The sequence below is a fragment of the Eutrigla gurnardus genome (genome assembly GCF_963514095.1).
Source record: "Eutrigla gurnardus genome assembly, chromosome: 15".
NCBI lineage: Eukaryota > Metazoa > Chordata > Actinopteri > Perciformes > Triglidae > Eutrigla > Eutrigla gurnardus.
Window position 1 is genome coordinate 5,012,937 of NC_139938.1, and position 18,997 is coordinate 5,031,933.

Below are 18,997 nucleotides of genomic sequence, written 5' to 3' on the forward strand. Positions count from 1 at the left end.
GCACTCCTGCTGCAACCAGTAAATCCCACACAGACAAGTGTTTACCCAAATAGATAACAGCACATTGGGAAACGGGTAGTTGATCCGCCGGGCGGTGTGGTCGGTGTTTGGTGTGTTTACACCAATCTGCATTGTCTTTTTACAGAATCGTATTAAAGAAAAATATAAATGTTTTTTAAGAGGTAGAGTGCAACTTGACTCACACAAAGAGTCAGGCACAACGGGCATTATAAAGTGTGCAAGCTTATCATTTCAGACCGAAAGGTGTGCTGCGTGACGTGAATGTTTGATTGTAAAGCTCATTATTACCTGGATGACTAAATGGATGTGGCCTGCTGAGATAAGACCTCCCACTGCTTGACTATTATGTTCAGGGTTTTGTTTTTCTTTCCTTCCATTCGTTTCCTTTTGCTGCTTTTCATGTAATGCTGTCAAGTGGTCGACCTAGCTAAAAGGCTACATGCTGAAAATTGCAAAAACTGCAAAAAAAAAAAGTTGAATTGGACAGACGGGTAATTACCCTCCTTAAAATGCTCTTCATTCACAGCCCAAAGCACTTAAAACACACAAGGGCTCCAGCAGGACCTTTCTTTGCTCTGGCACAGATGGACATACACAACTTTTTTAATTACTATGCTGATATGCATTATTATACTGATACTTTTTGTTAGAATTTGAACAAAACCAATGCCAAACATGTCTTACATGGAAATGTGATATTTTTTTTATATTATGCACATTTTTTGAGAAAGAAAAAAGATAATTACACATGAACGCAAATACAGTTATACAAAAATGTGTGTTCGATTAAGCGTAAAGGAGCATTTTACAGATAATGTATGAGAAAATGTATCAGCCAGCTTATAACTTTTGTTGTTTTTAAATATGTGAAGAGGTTCCTCTGTTGCTGTATGTCACATTTTATCGTCACAGTTGTTTTTGTGCTGGACGAATAAAGTTTGACCTTAATATTTTCACAAACCACACCACTACCCTTCTCTCACATGATTGATGTGTGTGAGATTTGATTTTGATTACACATTTTTCATTTCATTGTCATTTCCATTTCCACTGTCATATAACAGGCCAGCTAAAAATGCCAAGGCTGTTTTTGCCCAAACAAAAGTAGTGAAACTTTTGGAAGTGATGCAGCCAACCACATTTGAATTAATGCACTTTTATTATCAATATATTTGAATGAATCCACACCAAATGAGCAACCTGTTCAGGATACAATAAGGTAATGTGTGTAGATTGGCCTCAAGAAAACAAATTGTCTCACCTACGCTGATATTTGGGATTCATTTGTCACAGTTTGGATTTAGCTATTTGAGATTTCTGCCTTCAACACAAATCTAATCTAATATCTATATATAGAAAGTAGAGCTGAGTAGGAATGTCACTAGTTAGGCAGGTCGTGAGTTAACGTATAGTGGACATGATGCGACAGCAGCACTAGATGAAAAGGAGATCACCCAAGATATTAGGATTCATCCTCTGGGCACCAAGATCTGCATCAAACTGGTGGGCGACTGACATTTTCAGGCATGTTTTTAAATAAGTTCAACAGCAAACCTGGGAAGGTAACAAAGCCAGACTCTCACTTGCAAGATTACCAAAGACTGAATGAAAAACTGACCCATCACATTCTCTGCAGAAGACATGGATCATTTTGAAAATGAGGGGAAATAAAAAACTAAATGTACAGCTCTTCAGACCAAAACAGAAAAGACGAGTCAAAACCACCCACGAAGCTATGAGCAAAAATGGCCGTAAACATTTCATTTAGGTGCAATTTTACACGCAGTCTAGACATTTAAAGCGGTAACAGAACAATATAAACAAGATGGCCACCGTGGCCTTCGGTCACACATGCTGCCTGTGTTTTCTAATTGTGTTGGGCTGATGCCTCCGGGTCCTTGTGGCTCCCTAAGCTCCCTGGCATTACAGGAAGGCTGTATCAGCCCGCCACAAGTGGGCCTCCAGAAGACCAGGCTTTATCTGCAAAGGGCCAGCAGCCAGCACTGAATCAGTATGCAAAAACATGCACACAGATGCACAATGGAGTACATACATAAACACCAAAGGTCATTTGTAGCACCTGTGCCCCTAAAATATGTCTTTTCTCTGTCAGTCATCCCTGAGGCGGTTCTGTTGTCTTGTGAAGTCCAAGAGAGGAAGGAGAATGAAGAGCAGCAAACATAACGCATAAAAAGAAGAAAGGCGCATGTCTGTGTAGTTTTGTTTCAGTCAGTGAGAGAGGAGGTGGGTAGAGAGGCGGCTTATTCCCCCACAACAGTGCATCTCTCTAGAGAATCAGCTAAAATGGGCAGAAAGAACAGAGTAGAAAGCCGTAGTATGGTGGAATAACAAGCTCGGCATTTTGTATTTCATTCAAGGAGGTTTGGTGATGCGCTTTAGAAAAGAAAGCATGAGGGGATAAATTACAGGACAGGAAGAGGAAAAGAGGTGCTCAAAGGGGGAAAAGTAGGGGATTTGAAACAACAAACCATGCACTCTGAGATTCTAATAACAAAATGTGACACACGAGTGTAATTTACTGCAACATTGGTGGTCTCGGATGGACCTACCCCAGTGTCATTTACAGTACGCCGCTCTATGTATTTAGAGGGCATGAAAGGAGGCTCCGGTGACTGTTTGGAACCAAACCAAAGAAATATACAGAGAAAATATCAAATGTCACAATCAAAATTAACTCGGCGCTCCGAGGTCACCCTAGCTGTCAGCCCAGTGTGAAAAACGATCCTTTCCGAAGGTGTAACACTTCAGACAGGCTGACAGACACATGGACACACACGCCGATGCACATGGTGCATCACTAGAAGGTTCTCAAACTCAAAAACCTCCAAATTCAATCCTCGAAAAAATGCACTCGAGCGTCTCTTCTTGGGTTTCCTCCATATCGCCGAGCGCTAGCGAAGAAAAGTGGGTGACATTCATTAATGTGGAACGCTGCGGACCGGCACCCTTTGGTTTGGTGACGCTGACAGCCGTGTGACACAATCAGCTTGCTCAGTGACACCCAGAGCCCCGGCAGTGGAAATGGCACATCTCCACCTGAGGTGCGGGGGGGATTACCTGTGCTCGAGTGGCGCTGAGGAAGAGTAGCAGTCAGCCACAGTTAGTAACGGCAGGCAGATTTAGTCGGTGGCTTAAAGAGTGCGCAGTAAGTGCAGCAGCTACTTCTTGTTAAGGAAATCCCTTTTTGTTTCAGTCTGTAAAAGTCATTTAGTTTCCTTCTTTGTGACCCGTGGGCTGGACGGTGGATCAGCCCACACTTTTAATGGCGAGACAGAGATTTACAGAAGCTTAAGTTCAAAGTCGTCTTGTGACTGTGTCAAATGACACCACTTGTTTGAACCGACGGCAGTCTGAGGCCCAGATGAATAATGGCAGATATTGAGACGAGAACAGAACAATACGATTTAGAGCAGATATCTTCAACAGGGGTCCGCAGAGTTACAGCAGGGGGTCCTCGAAATGATGTGATCCCAAACTTTTTTTCTTGCAAAAATGTAAATATGTACAAAACTGCACATTAAAATGTAAGACCAGCGAAAATGGACCCCATCGTCTTTTTCGCCATGAAAAAACATCAAATAAGCCATCCAGACATTTTTTTTCAGTGATCACCCATGTATCGAGAAAGCCTCGAAAGACGCTAACAGCCCCATAGCGCTAACACTGATTAGATTGGGGCGATGCGCCTAACGCATCCACAACGGCATATTCTAACCACTAATATTGCTCAAAATAGCACCAAACCTCTTCAGTAGCATGATAAGGGTCCTTACACATAAAACTAAGCACCAACAACGTAGTTAGCGAACCTGGAGTTTATGGGGAGTTTACCCGGAGACTATGGGGTCCAATTTCGCCGGTATTACACTTTAACATGAATACAACCTATAATAAGCAAATATAAATCTTGCTGTTTGTTAAATATTATGTTGTGAAAATGTGATGTAGAAATGCCAAAATAGAATTAAAATATGAATCTGGCAACAAGTATTTTAACGGTTTAGCATTGTATACATACATCATTACAAAGTAATGTTATACATGGCTCTATAGGCTGCACTACACATTATTACTGACCAGTTTCATAAGGAACACAATTTTATATGATAGGTAATAGGGGGTCCTTCCACCGGGTCACTATCAGCCAAGGGGTCCTTGGTCTGGAAACGTTGAAGACCTCTGCTTTAGAGGCTCACAGAGTATTTTAAAGTGGGCCTGACTAGTTATGCAGAGAAACAAGAGTATTGCAGTGAAAGCCTCAACTGAACTGAGTACACTACCAATGTTGTTTTGTCATGTAATTTTGACTCACGAAGACCAGCAAGTGTTAGACAGACTTCATGCATCTCCATGTGTTGGTGTACACAATTACACAAAAACAGTAGGTTAATATGTTTTTATATTGCAGAATGAATCCTGCATCTAAATAAGACCAGATCCAGATAGCAGTCGGCATTTCCGTCCTCAATTACACTTCGCAGACCTGGACTAGACGGCCGTCGGACTCCGTGTGACACTCAACTTCGCTGCAGCAAAGTATCGGTGTGACAAGTGGGTGATTGCTGTGCTTCCCCGCATCACCTTTGGTATTTTAAGCATCTGATTATACAGAAATGTCAGTAAAACATCCAATAAATCCTCTCTTCTAAGGCCAAGTTCTGACTAATGTGGATTCAGCACATCAAAGGGACTCAAAGGGAGACCAGAACCCTGTTTTACAGCTCTGCAGACACTATAATAAAAGGTTACATGCACGCAATAGAACAAAAGATGAAACCGTGCTCAGAGTAATACTTATTTTAAAAACCATCCGCATGCTAACAACTAATTTTCTCAACATTCACGCATAATTGACTTGGCACATACAGCTCAACTTCATCAAATGAAGTGTTACTTCAGAAGGAGCACTGAAGTATTTGCTGATTGACATTGTTACACACGGGACAATATAGGATTCTTTTGTGGATCGCACTAAAATAAATCATAATAATTTGATTGCAGTGAATTTCGCAAATCGTGATAATTGTTAATATCGTGATTAATTGCTATCGTGATTAGTTGCTATCGGTAGAAAAGCGAATAGTTGAATCTGTTTTTTTTTTTTAAATAGGCCTGCAGTTTTCAGAAAGAATCGACTCACACAATTTTGCTTTTTCTTAATTTTCTTTATCCATTATTTAGTATTTGTCTTTTTGGATCTTCACAAAATAAATTGTGTTCTAGCTGTGATGCAATAAAAATATTTGTTTCACCACAAAATGTGAGGCAGCATGATTCCCGTATGCTTTACTGCCATTTAAGCATATGTTTGATCATCGGGATAATATTAATGATAATCTGAAGCTTCCTCCACCACCCTCCTCCCCCTTATGTGGTGCTACATCTTATTAACGGGGGTTTAATGTTGGTGCATGTGTTTATTAAAGGCAATTAGCCGTCTCAGCAGAATAAATGGTCAGTACAAATGTCCATGACGAATATTCATATTAATCAGCTTGCAATTAAATAAACAAGTACCTTTTACATTTGTACATTAAAAGGAATAGCTTGACAATTTGGGAAATACACTCATTTGCTTTCTTGTATGGTAAATAAGACCATTAGTTTAGCTGATAGATGCCCAAACAGTCCAGCACATAACCTGACATAAAAACACAACTTTATAAACACTCATTTATACATTTGCTTTCTTGTCTGGATTAAACAAATTTGGATCTTTGGAGGAGCTGGTGGGAGTTTTCTGTTTTACCATCCAGCCTTTCCCCATTTCCAGTCTTTGTGTTAATCTAAGCTATAGCCGGTTGGCTTTAGCCTCACATTCACCGTAAAGAGTGTGATATCGACCTTCAAGGCACGAAAGCGGATAAGTGTATTTCCCCAAACATCGGGTTGCTCCGACTCATAGGAAAATAAACCATTTGTGTTGCTCATCCCTTGGAGACATATTCCAAACACACACACTCACTCATTCATTTGCAAAGTAAAACACAGGGAACCAATAAATGCCAGACATTCCTCCTCAGCCTGTATAAACTACAATTAAGTGGAACAGTCGAACACTGTCATTCACTCAAGTATGCGGGGGAAGGAATGCGAGTGCGCTCCTGTGCCTGACTGTGTGTGGCCAGGACGAGGTGTCTGCAACCGCACTCTCTCTTACGTCGCGCTGACACATTTCATCTTATGAAATTGCATCTGTGTCGGGGATTTTAATCACAAGGAAGTTATTAAACCCTTTAATTGCAGGTTCTTTCTTCTGGCACCCGCCTAACAACACGAGGCACAATGAGGCAGTCTGCAGAGAGGGGAGTCAAGGTCATGGACGTGATAACACCTCCCGACTGCAGCAGCCAGATGTTCAGGGCGAGATACGGACGAGGAGCAGGAATGCACCAGGAATATGCTTGCAAGCTTAATTCAGGAGCGGCTTGAGAATCCATATTATAAGATGCAGGAGGAAGATTTCTAAAGAATGAGAAAATCAACTCCCAACTCTTCGCAAGAGCAATTAATATGCCATTTTTTCCCCAATGAATCCATTCACTGTTTTCTTTAAAAAGCACATTAGTATTTAACAAAGCCCATAACCAACAGCCCCTTACCAAAAACTTCCATTTTTCCAATTATATTAAATAGAGAAAAATAAGCAGCCAGTCATCTGTAAAAGCTACAGCATTATACCATAGAGAAAAAAAGACTCATACAGCAAATATTTCTATTTCTATAGAGTTTCATGAAGTTGGCTCTTAATTGTTTTCCTCCTGTGCAACAATACAATGTTGTGAAGAGAAAATGTGCTGCGTGTTGTGAGCTGCTGGATGCTCGCTGGGGAAGGTAGCAGGCGATGAAGTCCCCCGGGGCGGACTCACACCAGAGTATTGCTGGTACACGATAAACATCTGAGCCAACTAGGTCACCAGGACACTTTAACTGGTGAATAAATCCATCAGGCCGTCAATGACGCACACGCTGTGGGCTCGGTTTGTTTTTCAAAAACAAACCTTTTTTTTTATTTCCGTCTTCTATTCCTGCAGTTTGTAAGAATCCAATAACGTGCCGCTGCTTCGGTTCATCGAAAGGTTTTGGTTTGCTCAAACGTAACATTAAATTGATTTTGTGCAGGCCAAAGTGTGCATGACATACTCATGGCTGTGCTAATACTGGCGACCGGTTAACATTCACTCCACATTTAGCTTTTTATATCCTGTATATTGCTTTGAAATGTGAACAGTTGAGCTGTGCTTACCTCCTGTATTTGTGATGAGAAACACCTCAGGAGAACAAGCGCGTGGAAAGGCCAGCGGCAGCCTATCTGAGAGCTTTATCCTCACTCCATTAAATGTTCAGTGCAAAGTAGAGAGGCTGTATAGGCCATTGATTATCACTCAGCCAGAGCTTGAAAGTCAAATTTCCCATGAATGGAAACAGAGGCTGAAGTGGCAAAGATGCAGTTTGTTATTATTCAAGAAAAAAAAACCCTCAGGGCTGATCCTATAACATACGGTTGCCATATCTTCGCCAGTTTAAAGTTACGATGTAGTCTCCAGGATTTAGTACAAGCAGTTTAACAGACTGCATAATGTGTGTTTGACCATCTGCACTTAATCATGTTTCCTTCATCTCCTTTGAGGCTTGTAAGTTATAAAACTGTCATTTAAAGCGTTTTTTGCTCCACTAAGTGAGCTCAAACATTGATAAAACATTAGCTCCATGCTGCGTCATTGCATGTCACAAGTGGATGGCTGCGTGACCTACATTTATTTTCGGTCTTAATTGCGCCCCTGGTAGTGGCAGCCCAGATGTGAACTGACGGTCAAACTGTGCAGGGAGAGAGATTTTGCCCTGAGCACCGAACCCATCTACAAAACTGAAGCCCTCTCTCAGGACTTCATCTGGTTATTGAGGTCCCACATCATGAATGTGTGCATGCGAACTCACATGACTGCACCTTGTTATACAGTCGACCCTTTTACTCAGCCTTTTCACATGTTTGGCTCCCTTCCATTGCCAGTTAGGTGTGCTCGGGGTAATCATATACCCGTCCCTTATTTAATACTTCACACTACCCTCGACGCCGATGTGTTACACGTCGTGGACTCTCTTGTTCCGCAAAGCCGGGATGTTTATGTTTAGCAATTATCTCTGTAATCTTAGCACTTATCTCTGTTGTCTTAGCACTTATCTCTGTTGTTACGGGTTAACTTAGCATTTGGGCGTGCTTGAAACTTGTTCTTGTGAAATCCTTACTGTACTGATAGCGATATACTTTTTTCCAACAAATGTACTGATGTAAGTTGTTTTGGATAAAAGCGTCTGCTAAATGCCCGAAATGTAAATGTAAATGTGAAAGGGGCCACCGTTGTAGCATTACGCCGCAAACCAAAGACGGTGCGATCACAGCATATTGAGGGGTCTTCTTTCCCCCTAATATGTCGAAACCAACAAAGCACGGCTCGGATTTGTTTAACAAGTAGGTTAGTGCTGTGTAGACTCCCTCAACTTCTGCTGGCATTGGTAATTGACCCTTCCTAAGTCCCGCCCCTTGAAAGCAGACTGGCCAATCATAGAACAGCAGCTCCGGTCAGGTCTGCTCCATAGACTCTCAAGCAATCGGTTCAGATTTTCTTAATTTTCAGACTGCATGGAGACTTTCTGTGAATGTCGAGTTAGCCATAGTTAAACATATAATAGTGACTTGTTATATGGTTCTATTTCTAAAGCATTTCTACATAAAAACCTGTGGCGCTAATATTAATGAAGAACGTTAGCACATCATTCATGCAGCCACAAGACAATTAACTCAGCTTAGTGCAGCCCCGTGCCCAAAGATTAAAGGAGCAATAGGCCTATTCAACATTAATACAGCAGCAAACAACTATTGTCCATGTAAAGATATAGAGGAGTAATATCTACTTGAGCAGATATGAATGTGCTCTCCCTCTGTGTGTGTAGTTATCCAAGCTTCTCCTTGCTTTGTTGACATAGCCGGGCCGGCCACACATGTTTTACTGCATGTTCATGGATGTGAGCACATTTTTCTAAATGTCATGGTGTTCTCTGGCTCCTCTCCCGCCGTTTCAAAAAGCAGATTGCAAAGCACATCACACCCTCCGTGCGATACCGATATCCAGCTATCCGAGCTGCCCGCCACCTGTTTCACTTGTGCTTCATGGTAACATCTGTGCACAAAGAATTTACGCGGAATTAATAATATTTACACATGCATGTTTGCCTCTCTCTCCACATCAGAGCAAGTCTGCCATGATGTAAATGTGTCTAACTGTGACTGCCTTGCAATCAGACTCTGGAATTTAAAAAAAGTCATAAAATGCATTGACCACTTAAAAGTGTGGCACGTTATTTGGCTTTTCTCACAAATGAACACCCTAACATGAGATTTCTTACTAAGAGAGAACACTCTAATGTGTTTTGGTGTTTCTCAAAATGGTTTCAAATCTTGAGGCGGCAGTCCGACTGTTTCTGACATATTGGCAGCAGCCAAGCCAAGAGGCCAAATGGAAATCTTATCAAAACACAGCTGCTGCTGCTGCCGGTGCTGCTGCTGCTGCCATACTGCTACCTTGGTGTAAACACAGTCTTCATTTTAAATAACATACATTCCTGCCCACAAAATACACTTCTTGATATCACCCATTCATTTATTGTCCTAAATGGATGATGGGAATATGAATCACTAAAGATCCAGATCTTTGCGTATGAAGTATATATTTTCCAGACACTGGTCTATCAACATTATCTGCAGGGAGCTGGTGGCAATAAAGCCCTGCAGTGGGAGCAGCCAAGAAGTCAGAGTTCAGCGTGGACGAGAAATCCATAATATACTGACCTTTTTTTTCTTCTCCCCACTGCAAACCTGCTTGTGTCAATCACTTCCACTGGGCAAATCAACTGTGTCTTGAGAAATTGCTTTTCACTTCTTTTTTTGATATGAAGGATTGAAGTGTCAATGAACAGACTTCAATCCTTTTTTTCCCCTCGATGAAAAGTCCAAAGCTTAACCCTTCGATACGCTTTTCCAACAGATTTTTAAAAGATGATTACAACGGCTCATTTGGCAGTAACTCCAGAATTTATCTGTATGAACAGCTTTTTATTTGGCTCCGTTGGCGGCGGCGCTGTGGATCACGCATGTTGGCAGCGAGGCTACGGACTCGGTTGTTGACGTGAGGGATACGCTTAAAGGCCAGCTTTTTGATTAATGTTGCGTGGATTGAGTTTGAGTGTATATGTGGTGATATGAGGTGTAAACGGTTACTTTCTGTGTTCTAATAAAATGCTTTAACGGTGCAAAAAAAAAAAAAGTTGGAATGATCTGCTGGTTGAAGAGAGGTTCCACTCAACTTTTAAATGTAATTGCAATGTGTGCAAAAAAAGAAGCTGAATGCAACAATTTGCCACGCAAGTCGCTGCCAAACCAACACTGTTTGGAATAAAGCAGCTTTAGAAATCTGGCCACAGTCCACACTTGATACTGATCTTGCATGTCAAAATAAAGCTGCTGTTTGAAGTGAGCGAAACAGGTCATTTGGTTGATTGGAAGTAGTTATTTCTGCAGTGGGAACGAAATCAAGATCAATGTCTGTCTCGAGTTTCCTTTCATCTCTGTGTTCATATATACATTATTCTGAACGTGACTTGATTACTTTATTTCGTAGGATAGCCGCCAAAGACTGGATATCTTTCCTCTTGCTAACACCGTGACACTATCCCTGTCCACACTTATCTTTACTACTCCCTCATTAACCTGAGAATTAAAAAATAGCATGATGTCATCGGCTTATGTGCAACCCTTATTAATATTGCAAAGGAAGGGCAGCGGCTACATTGTAACCACGGCAATGGGGGAGATGGAATGTAAGAAAGTACAGCCGGGGTCCGAGATGCTTATTTCATGAAAGTCATATTTAATCAGCAAATGGAACATTTGTAAGATATTGATGACTGCGGGGCAAAAATGAAAAGATGAATTTGTTCTCGTGAACTGGTCAGCGAGACATCAGGAGCAGCGAGAGAAAGTAATAAAAGCACTACGGTACATGAAACGCAATTAAAAGAATCATAAGATATTGCAGTATCCTGTTATTGCAGTTATTACAATAAGACAGATAACACATCTCATAATCCTGTTATATACTGTATGATTAGCTCTTCAAAATACAGTATTGCATTACCTGTTAGATGCTTTTAATCCCTGTATCAAAAACTAAACACAAACTACTTAACATGATAGAAATGCCTATTCAGTTTATTGCGCTAAAGAAATTAGCTTTGGATAGTAAGAATAAAGCAAACTGATGCACAACACATAAGGTGTCCGTCTGTCCACTAACCCCGTTTAAATCTGCATTCATAGTACATCATCCAGATATCTCCCAGTGGCTCTCCGACTTGCTAATGAGACTTTATGTCAAAAACGCTCAAGATGCTTTGAGAGACATTCCAATGTCAACCTCTGGTTAATGAAGGTAGCATTAGGTAGGTCCTCTCCATGTAATAACAAGGTCAGTCCTTCCTGAGGGCCTCATATTCATGCCGGCCTGCTGATTCCAGCCGCTCTCTTCTTCATCACTGACGTTCCACTGGAATCTAATAAGCCAAGTGAAGGACTGGGTTTGGTTTTAATGTGTTCTGATCAAGGACGTCAGAATGAATTAGAAAGACACAATTTCAAAAGGAATGTCATAAAATCAAAAGTTCAATGTATCAAAAATGATTCTTGATTCCTTATTTTAGCGGCCGACTGAACTGATTGTAACAGTGACTTGGCTTATCGATCCTAGACGCCAAGTCTCTGGGGGGGCATATTGATCCTACTGATTATTAGCCGCCTGACTGGAGAGGAGATGTAACCTCGAGAAGCATCTCCATTACTATGACCTTTAAAGCTCTCCTCTGAAAAAATTACTTCTCCCAATTACCTCTCCAACCTGAAATCCTTGAGGAATAAAGAAGTATTACTGGAAGCAACCGCTGCAGCCCTTTAATCTTTAGTTGTATGGGGACACTCGTATAAGAATGTGCTTCTTTCTGTAAGAAATGTGCCAGTCTCCGCCCATCTCGTTTATCAGTACAAAACAAGACGGATTCCTGGATGCACTTCAGGCATGACTTCACAATTAGCCCACATATAACATGTCTAACTACAAAGAGCAATTTGAGTCGCAGAATTATCTTCAGCAGGCACCCGTAGCTGGACACTGACCTCAGAACAGGAAACCGAGGCCGAATGAGTGCAAACAGCCTGAAGAAAACCACAAACCCAAGGGAATTCCTGAGCTTGGAAACTCATCCAGATGAGCGTGGCTATTGGTTCACTATTTAGGACGGGTTTATTGTGAGGAAAACAAAGAATAATCATCAAAATTATACAAAATGTAATAATGCTGAAAATAAAGTTTTAGCACACTGAAATTCTGACCTTATTCTCTTAATTTCGACTTTATTGTCAAAATGTAAAATAAGAAAAAAATCTTCCTCCTCTGATTTTTCTCCTCATAGCCCTAACTACGGAATATGCAAAATGCAATTTAGGAAAATCAGGGTTTAATCTGCTTTTATTAGTGTTTTTTTCCATCACCCAAGCCGACTGAACAGAATTCTGGGCCGCTATGTTTCGGTTTAATTTACGAGCGCGCTGCTTCGCTCCTCTGCCCTCCATGTCGGAGTTTCACCGAGGGCGAAGCTCATCGCCTCCACAAACACACAAATTGGTGTTGGCTCTCGCTGTTCAAAGAGGCAAGCCGAGGGGCTCATCGATGCATCACCTGGCAGGCTAATTACCCGACCTGCCGGGGAGCTACAGCCAATGACAGCACAAGATCCATATAGAGGGGGAGGGGTCGCCTGTTAGTCATCCATAAAAACACAGAAGAATTTGACACTAACGGCTAAATTCAGAGCACTTTATTTGGAAAAAGGACAAAATGGTTTTATAACTGATACAATGTTGTGTTACATCCAGTTCATTGGTATTCTTACATTTTGAAAATGTTGTTATGAATTGTTAAAATTGTATTAATTCACAAAACAATGTTGGAAATGAACTCTTTTGTCCACCTGCCACTGTGGCTGTTTCCAAAACCCGCCATCCACTCAGCAGATTACCATTGTTGTTTTGGCTGCTGAGTGAAACAAATCCAGCAGCCACTCGAATATTTTACCCGCATTTTGCTGGTGGCCTGTGCCACTTTCCAACCCTGCCACCACATGATTAGATAACTTTCTGATGAGTGAATGCATATAAATCGCAAAACACTGAATCCAGAAAAATCAAATCAAATCCAAATTTGGGGGGGAAAAAAACTGATTTCACAGGGGCAAAAAAACACCCTCCCGCACATCTGTCACACAGCATAAATAATGCATATTTAAGACAGAATTAATCTGCTCGTACAAATTGTGTCGGCTTGAGTTAATACGTTACTGAGATGGCAGTGACCATGACACTTCATGATTAATATTTTTAATTTATGCCAAGCTTCATGCTTTTATACTTGTGTGGTCAAATGTAATTCGTTTTTAGCATTTCATTTCTCTATTATTTGTTTCGGCTCATGCTTGAGATGAACACATTATTGTGTTTTAATACGAGCTCGCCGGTGAAAACAGCTGGAATATTTAAGAGAGATAAGTAGAGGTTGAGGGAAGCAGTGCGGGGGTGGGAGGGTCCTTCAGGCAGGCAGATACTTATTGATCCTCCTCAAAACAAGGAGTTCTGTGTGTGTGTACGTATACATGCGCGCCTGCGAGAAGGTGTGATGACCTGTGACCCCCCCTCCCCACCGGCCCACGGGTGCTTGTTAAAGCTCTCGGTAGCTCTCCCTTCCCCAGGGTTGGCAGCCACGCTCGGCCTCACGGCGCCACAGGAAACGGCGAGTAAACAAGGGAAGCAATCACGAATCACAGCTTTGAGCACACACAATCCCAAAACACACACATTAAAAACAAGCTCACGCCGACGCCATTACATATGCATTTATGCACATTCAGTGAAAGCAAACAGTCTGCGAGGGGTTGAGAGGCAAGAGACACAGTTTCTGTTTCTGCACCAGAACATTTCCTCTGGGATGAAGTTCACCGTGAGGATCAGGTGATGACGACCTTGAGAAAACACCTGTGCCTTAGACGTTTGTTTGGCGTGACCTCATCTTTACACACGCTGACTCAATGAACTCATAGGGATTAAAAGGAATTCGTCCCACTCAACGCATTCAATATAGAAACACAGAAACTGCATACAAAGTCAAGACATGAACCTGAAAACCAGGTTTGATGGGTCCCGAGGACCGGTGAGGGAAAATGTAAATTGCTCGAAAGCCTGAAAGCTCTACAAAGCTGGGGAAAAAAAGCGTGGCGTGCCAGAATCGCTGCCGGCACTGAAGAATGAAAGAAAATAAATAGGCAAGCAACCAGTGCACCTTTCTCTAAAAAAACAGAGTGGTTTCTGCAGAATCTCAGCCAGTGTGAGTGAAGCACAGAGCGGGCCACACCCTGAATATTTTTTTTTAAATCCTTATTCCTGTCCTTCATGTTGTGCTCCAGGAAATAAAGCGCGTTAATGAAGATGCTCCCCAGTCAAACCGCGCTCCGGTGATGCTTGTTAGATATATTATCTCTAAGGAGGAAAAACAGGAATTTGACAATTTCACCCCACAAACAAAGGAATCCTCGTCACCGTCCCATCAGCCCCGCCATCCGTAGCGAAAGAAGTCCTCATTAGCGCTGGGACTCGGCTCATCGCTGTCACCGCCACAAACGCTGCTGGTGCTTGTTAGCTTACAGGGGACGACGCGGCGGGGCCAGCTTCCTCTGGTCAAACCGCCACCGCTTCAAGTCCAGCGCTCCCTAACAAGTGCCGTGCACTATTTTGGGTCACGGCGGTCAACCTCTCGCAGCCGTGAGTGTCAGTCCCCAAAGCAGCATGAGTAGGAACACGTGACCTCTGACCCGTGTGGAACTAACTCCAGCAAGCCGGGCCAGATGTCTGGATCACACTGGTCCCTGTGGGGCTGCTGCACACACCAGTGATGGAATTAGGCTGCTGGTCTCCGAGCCCCTCCTGTACTTACTCCTCCACCAGCAACACATGGACCAAAGGGGTCTAGCAAAGGTAAAATGAACCTCAGAGGGCCTTCGTCGCTTATTCCTAAAGTAATTAGCCTAGTTATTAGCTTAGCTCCAATGTTTTTTATGAAGACATTAATCCAATAAGTGTCAGCATAAGAGAGAGGGTGAACTGAGTGTGCAAAAACCTGTCCTCTGTTTGAAAGTGAGACGACCGTCATAACAAAGAAGAACAGGAATCGCCATTCTTTTATTTTCCCATGGTTCCTTGTCCGGCGGTGTTTACAGACAAAGCAGGTAGAATGGCGAGGCGAGGTAACGGCGTCACTCCGGGGACGCGTCGTTTAGATCGCTGAGGGATGAAAGGGACAGAGCCATCTCGACACAAGCATATGCTTTTAATGGCCATCATTTAGATTATTATGTATCATCCAATTACCGTCGGCAGATTTATTATGCGTAGATTAAACTCGACGAACGGGGGAGTTCTTAATTCTGAGTGCGATGAAGTCCCTCGGCGCCACAGCTTTGAGAGCTCCGTGTTTTATGATGCACCACTGTACGTTTTTTATGCTTCATCCCGTAGACGTGGATGAGTTGGTGTACGTTAAACAAAAGTAGGGGGGAAAGCATGTAATCATTCTGATTGCAATATGTTACGCCTGGATCACTTTCAAGGACAGGTATGTAAGCCTGGCAGCGATCCCAGATACAACGTCGAGAAATCCCTGTAATCTATGGTGGGATAGGGATGAGGCAAACACACACACACACACACACACACACACACACACACACACTCTCCCAGGTTCAAACACGGCCACCGCCACGTCCATTCACTGTACGCCACATCACCTCTCGCATCACATAAATGCTCTTAGTAACTGGGCTTCCTGACAAGTGTACATTTCAGTGGAAAATCGCACATTATGTTGAAGGATGAGAGAACTTTCCCCCCAAAAAACAGCACCCATCTCCTTGACTACTCTTGAAACGCTCAGGACTGTGTGGTCACCAAGTGTGTCAGTTTGGAAATTCAGAGACAACAAACTGGAAAATCGGTGTCATATACATTTTCTGCTCCTGACGTGGACGGGCAAGTCTTAGCGCGTTTCCTTTTTTTGGGTCACCGCTGAAATTTAAGAAAACCACTGCATTACATCCACGACATTCAGTGCTTCGTCTCTGGGTTTGGAAAATGCTGCGTGAATAACATTCATCGTATGTCGACCTTAAAGAACGGCCGTCACACCCAAGAAGGTTTAACCCACATGGATTGTGAAGGAGGCTCTCTCTCAATAGAGCGTAACCTTGGAAGAGAAAGTCTGCGTCTGCGCTGTCAAAGAAAGGAAGCACTAAATAAAGGCATCGCTCTGTAAAAGACACTTATGGACGCTCTGGTGCTGAAAACATATTGTTCTTTTGTCAGTCTGTGGCCTCTGCTAATGTTACTGACAGCTGTCTTTGTCTTACAGGGTGAACAAGACTGGCGCCAGTAGGGAATTAGAGGGACTCTTGAAATTTCTAAAAATATTTGTGATTTCTTATGTGCCTTTGCCCGACTTTCCAAGAAGACAATAAATTAATATCATCACAGAATGTAGTATTTCTTTGTTTGTTGCCTATCAGACTGAAGCTTTACTTTAGCCTAAAATCCAAATCTGGTTAAAATGTGAAAATGTTTACATTTATACCTTGTATCCAGCCTTTAGTCCCTCAGACCTCTAAAAACCCTCCAGGCTCAATCACATGTATCCCACAGCAGGTGCATGTATGTAAAAGGTTGTGATCTAATATCTGGATTGAAGCTATCAGTCTATGTAAACGTTGGTGCTATTATAGTTTGTATAGCAGCAGTGTGCCTTGGGCGGAGGAGGAGGTGATGCTCCTTCAGCGGCAGCGAGATCTGCTGCCCGACTGGAAGTGGAACGCGGCGGCTAACGTGAGCTGTGGTCGTGGCTAAAGAAAGCAATGTGTTGGAGCCAATAAAGTCTGGTGGAAAGTGAGCTGTCAGCACGCCAACAAAAACTTTTTATCACACCCCGTCCCGACCTCCACCTGCAGAATCGGTGTTCCAGCAATGTTATGCTTTGGTGCACTTTCCCAGAATGAACCTTGACCCTGTAACAAAAACACAGCGCCCACGCAACATGTACATGTCAATGTCTGATCTCCCAACATGCACGCCATGCTGGGTTTTTATGTGGCGTTGGCATAAAAATAAAAATATCAACTAAACTAGAAGAGTGTATGTCTCGCTCACCCCATAACCCACATTTAATTCAACATTTCTGCTGATAGCAGTGAATCTACTATGCATGACTTTGCGAATGCATGCCCCCCCACCCCCCCATTCCATCCACTGGAAGCACCACATCCTCACTGGTCTGACTGGTGCAGAGGCTCTCTTTTCCCTCATACATGCACCCACTGAGGACTGAGGATGATAAACCATTCTACGTCCAACTTTGACTGCTGGCATGCTGTTGATTTTTATCACATGCACAACACAACTCACATAAACCTCTTTATTCCTCCCTTTGCACACTCACTGGGCCAACTAATGTCCACCGATAAGAGCGGCTTGGAAAAAGAGGCTGCGTTTCACTGAGACTGCAGCAGAGCATATAGATAAATGGGTCATTTTCAGCAACCGGGCAGCAGTCAGCATGGGTCAGGGGGGCCACATAGCTGCTGGCTTCACAGAGCTAATACATCAAAATCACACTCATCTGGTTGTGTTTGTTACACACACACAGAACTAGCTTTTTAAACTTCATAAAAGGGAAGCTTTCTCGGTAATAACTCCTACCTGAACAAATGTGCAGAAGTGCCAGTAGACCGTAAATCCCCGTCAGACGCGCAGGCATCATTCAAGATGTAATCCCAGCCAGAATGCAGCTTCGTCGGCTATTTCATCTAAAGTTGTCCCGCAGAGCCGGTGATGGGGATCCGGGCGGGAGGAGAGTTCCTCAACTCCGCAGTGACGAACACTGTTCACAGCTTCTGCTCCAACGAGAGTCGATTTCTAGTCGCATCAAAGTTCAGATCAGTCGGAGGCATTTTTTTTTTTTTTTTTTTTTTTTAAATAAGTAATCCACTCAACGCCACTTGGACCCCCTCCCCGCTCCTACTGAACTCCGCACTTCCAAATGTTGGTAACTTCGCGGGATTCATCTGTGATCGGATACGCTATTAGTTCCACTTCGGGGAGAAGCTTCTTTTTTTTTCTTTTCTTTTTTTTCCGCTGGAGAGCGAAAAAGAAAAAGGCAGAAGAGGAGAGAGAGAGTGAGAAAGAGAGAGAGAGAGCGTCCGGTTGCAGCCACTTTAATGGTTTAAACGTGTAGTTCGGAGCCGGGTTTCGTGGGGGGGCTGGCGCTGGTTGGACGAGGCGCCGCGCGTCTCTGCGCTCGAGCGCTGCTTTGGGTTTCTCCCTAAACCAGTCAGAGGCGTTCTGCTGCTCTGCACAGGAGATTCCTGCGAGTCAGGCACCGTTAAACCGCATCGGGATACGTTCGCAACGCGAGGCTCCGCTCGCACCGACCACGTCCCCTTATGAGACAGACCCTTTGGCTATTCGGTGAACGCTGCAGAGACACAACATTACTGAGAGGCTGCGGAATGTGGATGTTGTAGTTTCGGGGCAATCCAACAGCAGATTAAGATTAAGTGGCAACAGCCCGCACCAATCAAACGTCTCATTTAAAAGTCTCCATCAGCATTTAGAAGAGTCTTTTATGAAAACCAAAACTAAATATTGACCTTCCAATATTTAGTTTTGGTTTTTGTCTACTGAAAGTGAACACATTTTGACCTTGATGACTGATTTCTACTATTTGTATCCTCCCATGGAGGCAGAGGGACTGGCACT

General features: G+C 43.0%; 1 protein-coding gene across 1 annotated transcript in view; it reads right to left on the reverse strand.

Annotated features, from left to right (window-relative positions):
• LOC311025407 (roundabout homolog 1-like) overlaps positions 1-18,665 on the reverse strand; it is a 74,287-nt gene extending 55,622 nt beyond the window's left edge. The window contains exon 1 of the mRNA XM_084028291.1: positions 17,939-18,665. Coding sequence (XP_083884417.1) covers positions 17,939-17,999 — 61 coding nt within the window. The 5' untranslated portion in view covers positions 18,000-18,665. The remainder of the gene's footprint in view (positions 1-17,938) is intronic.
• Between the last annotated feature and the right edge of the window lie 332 nt (positions 18,666-18,997).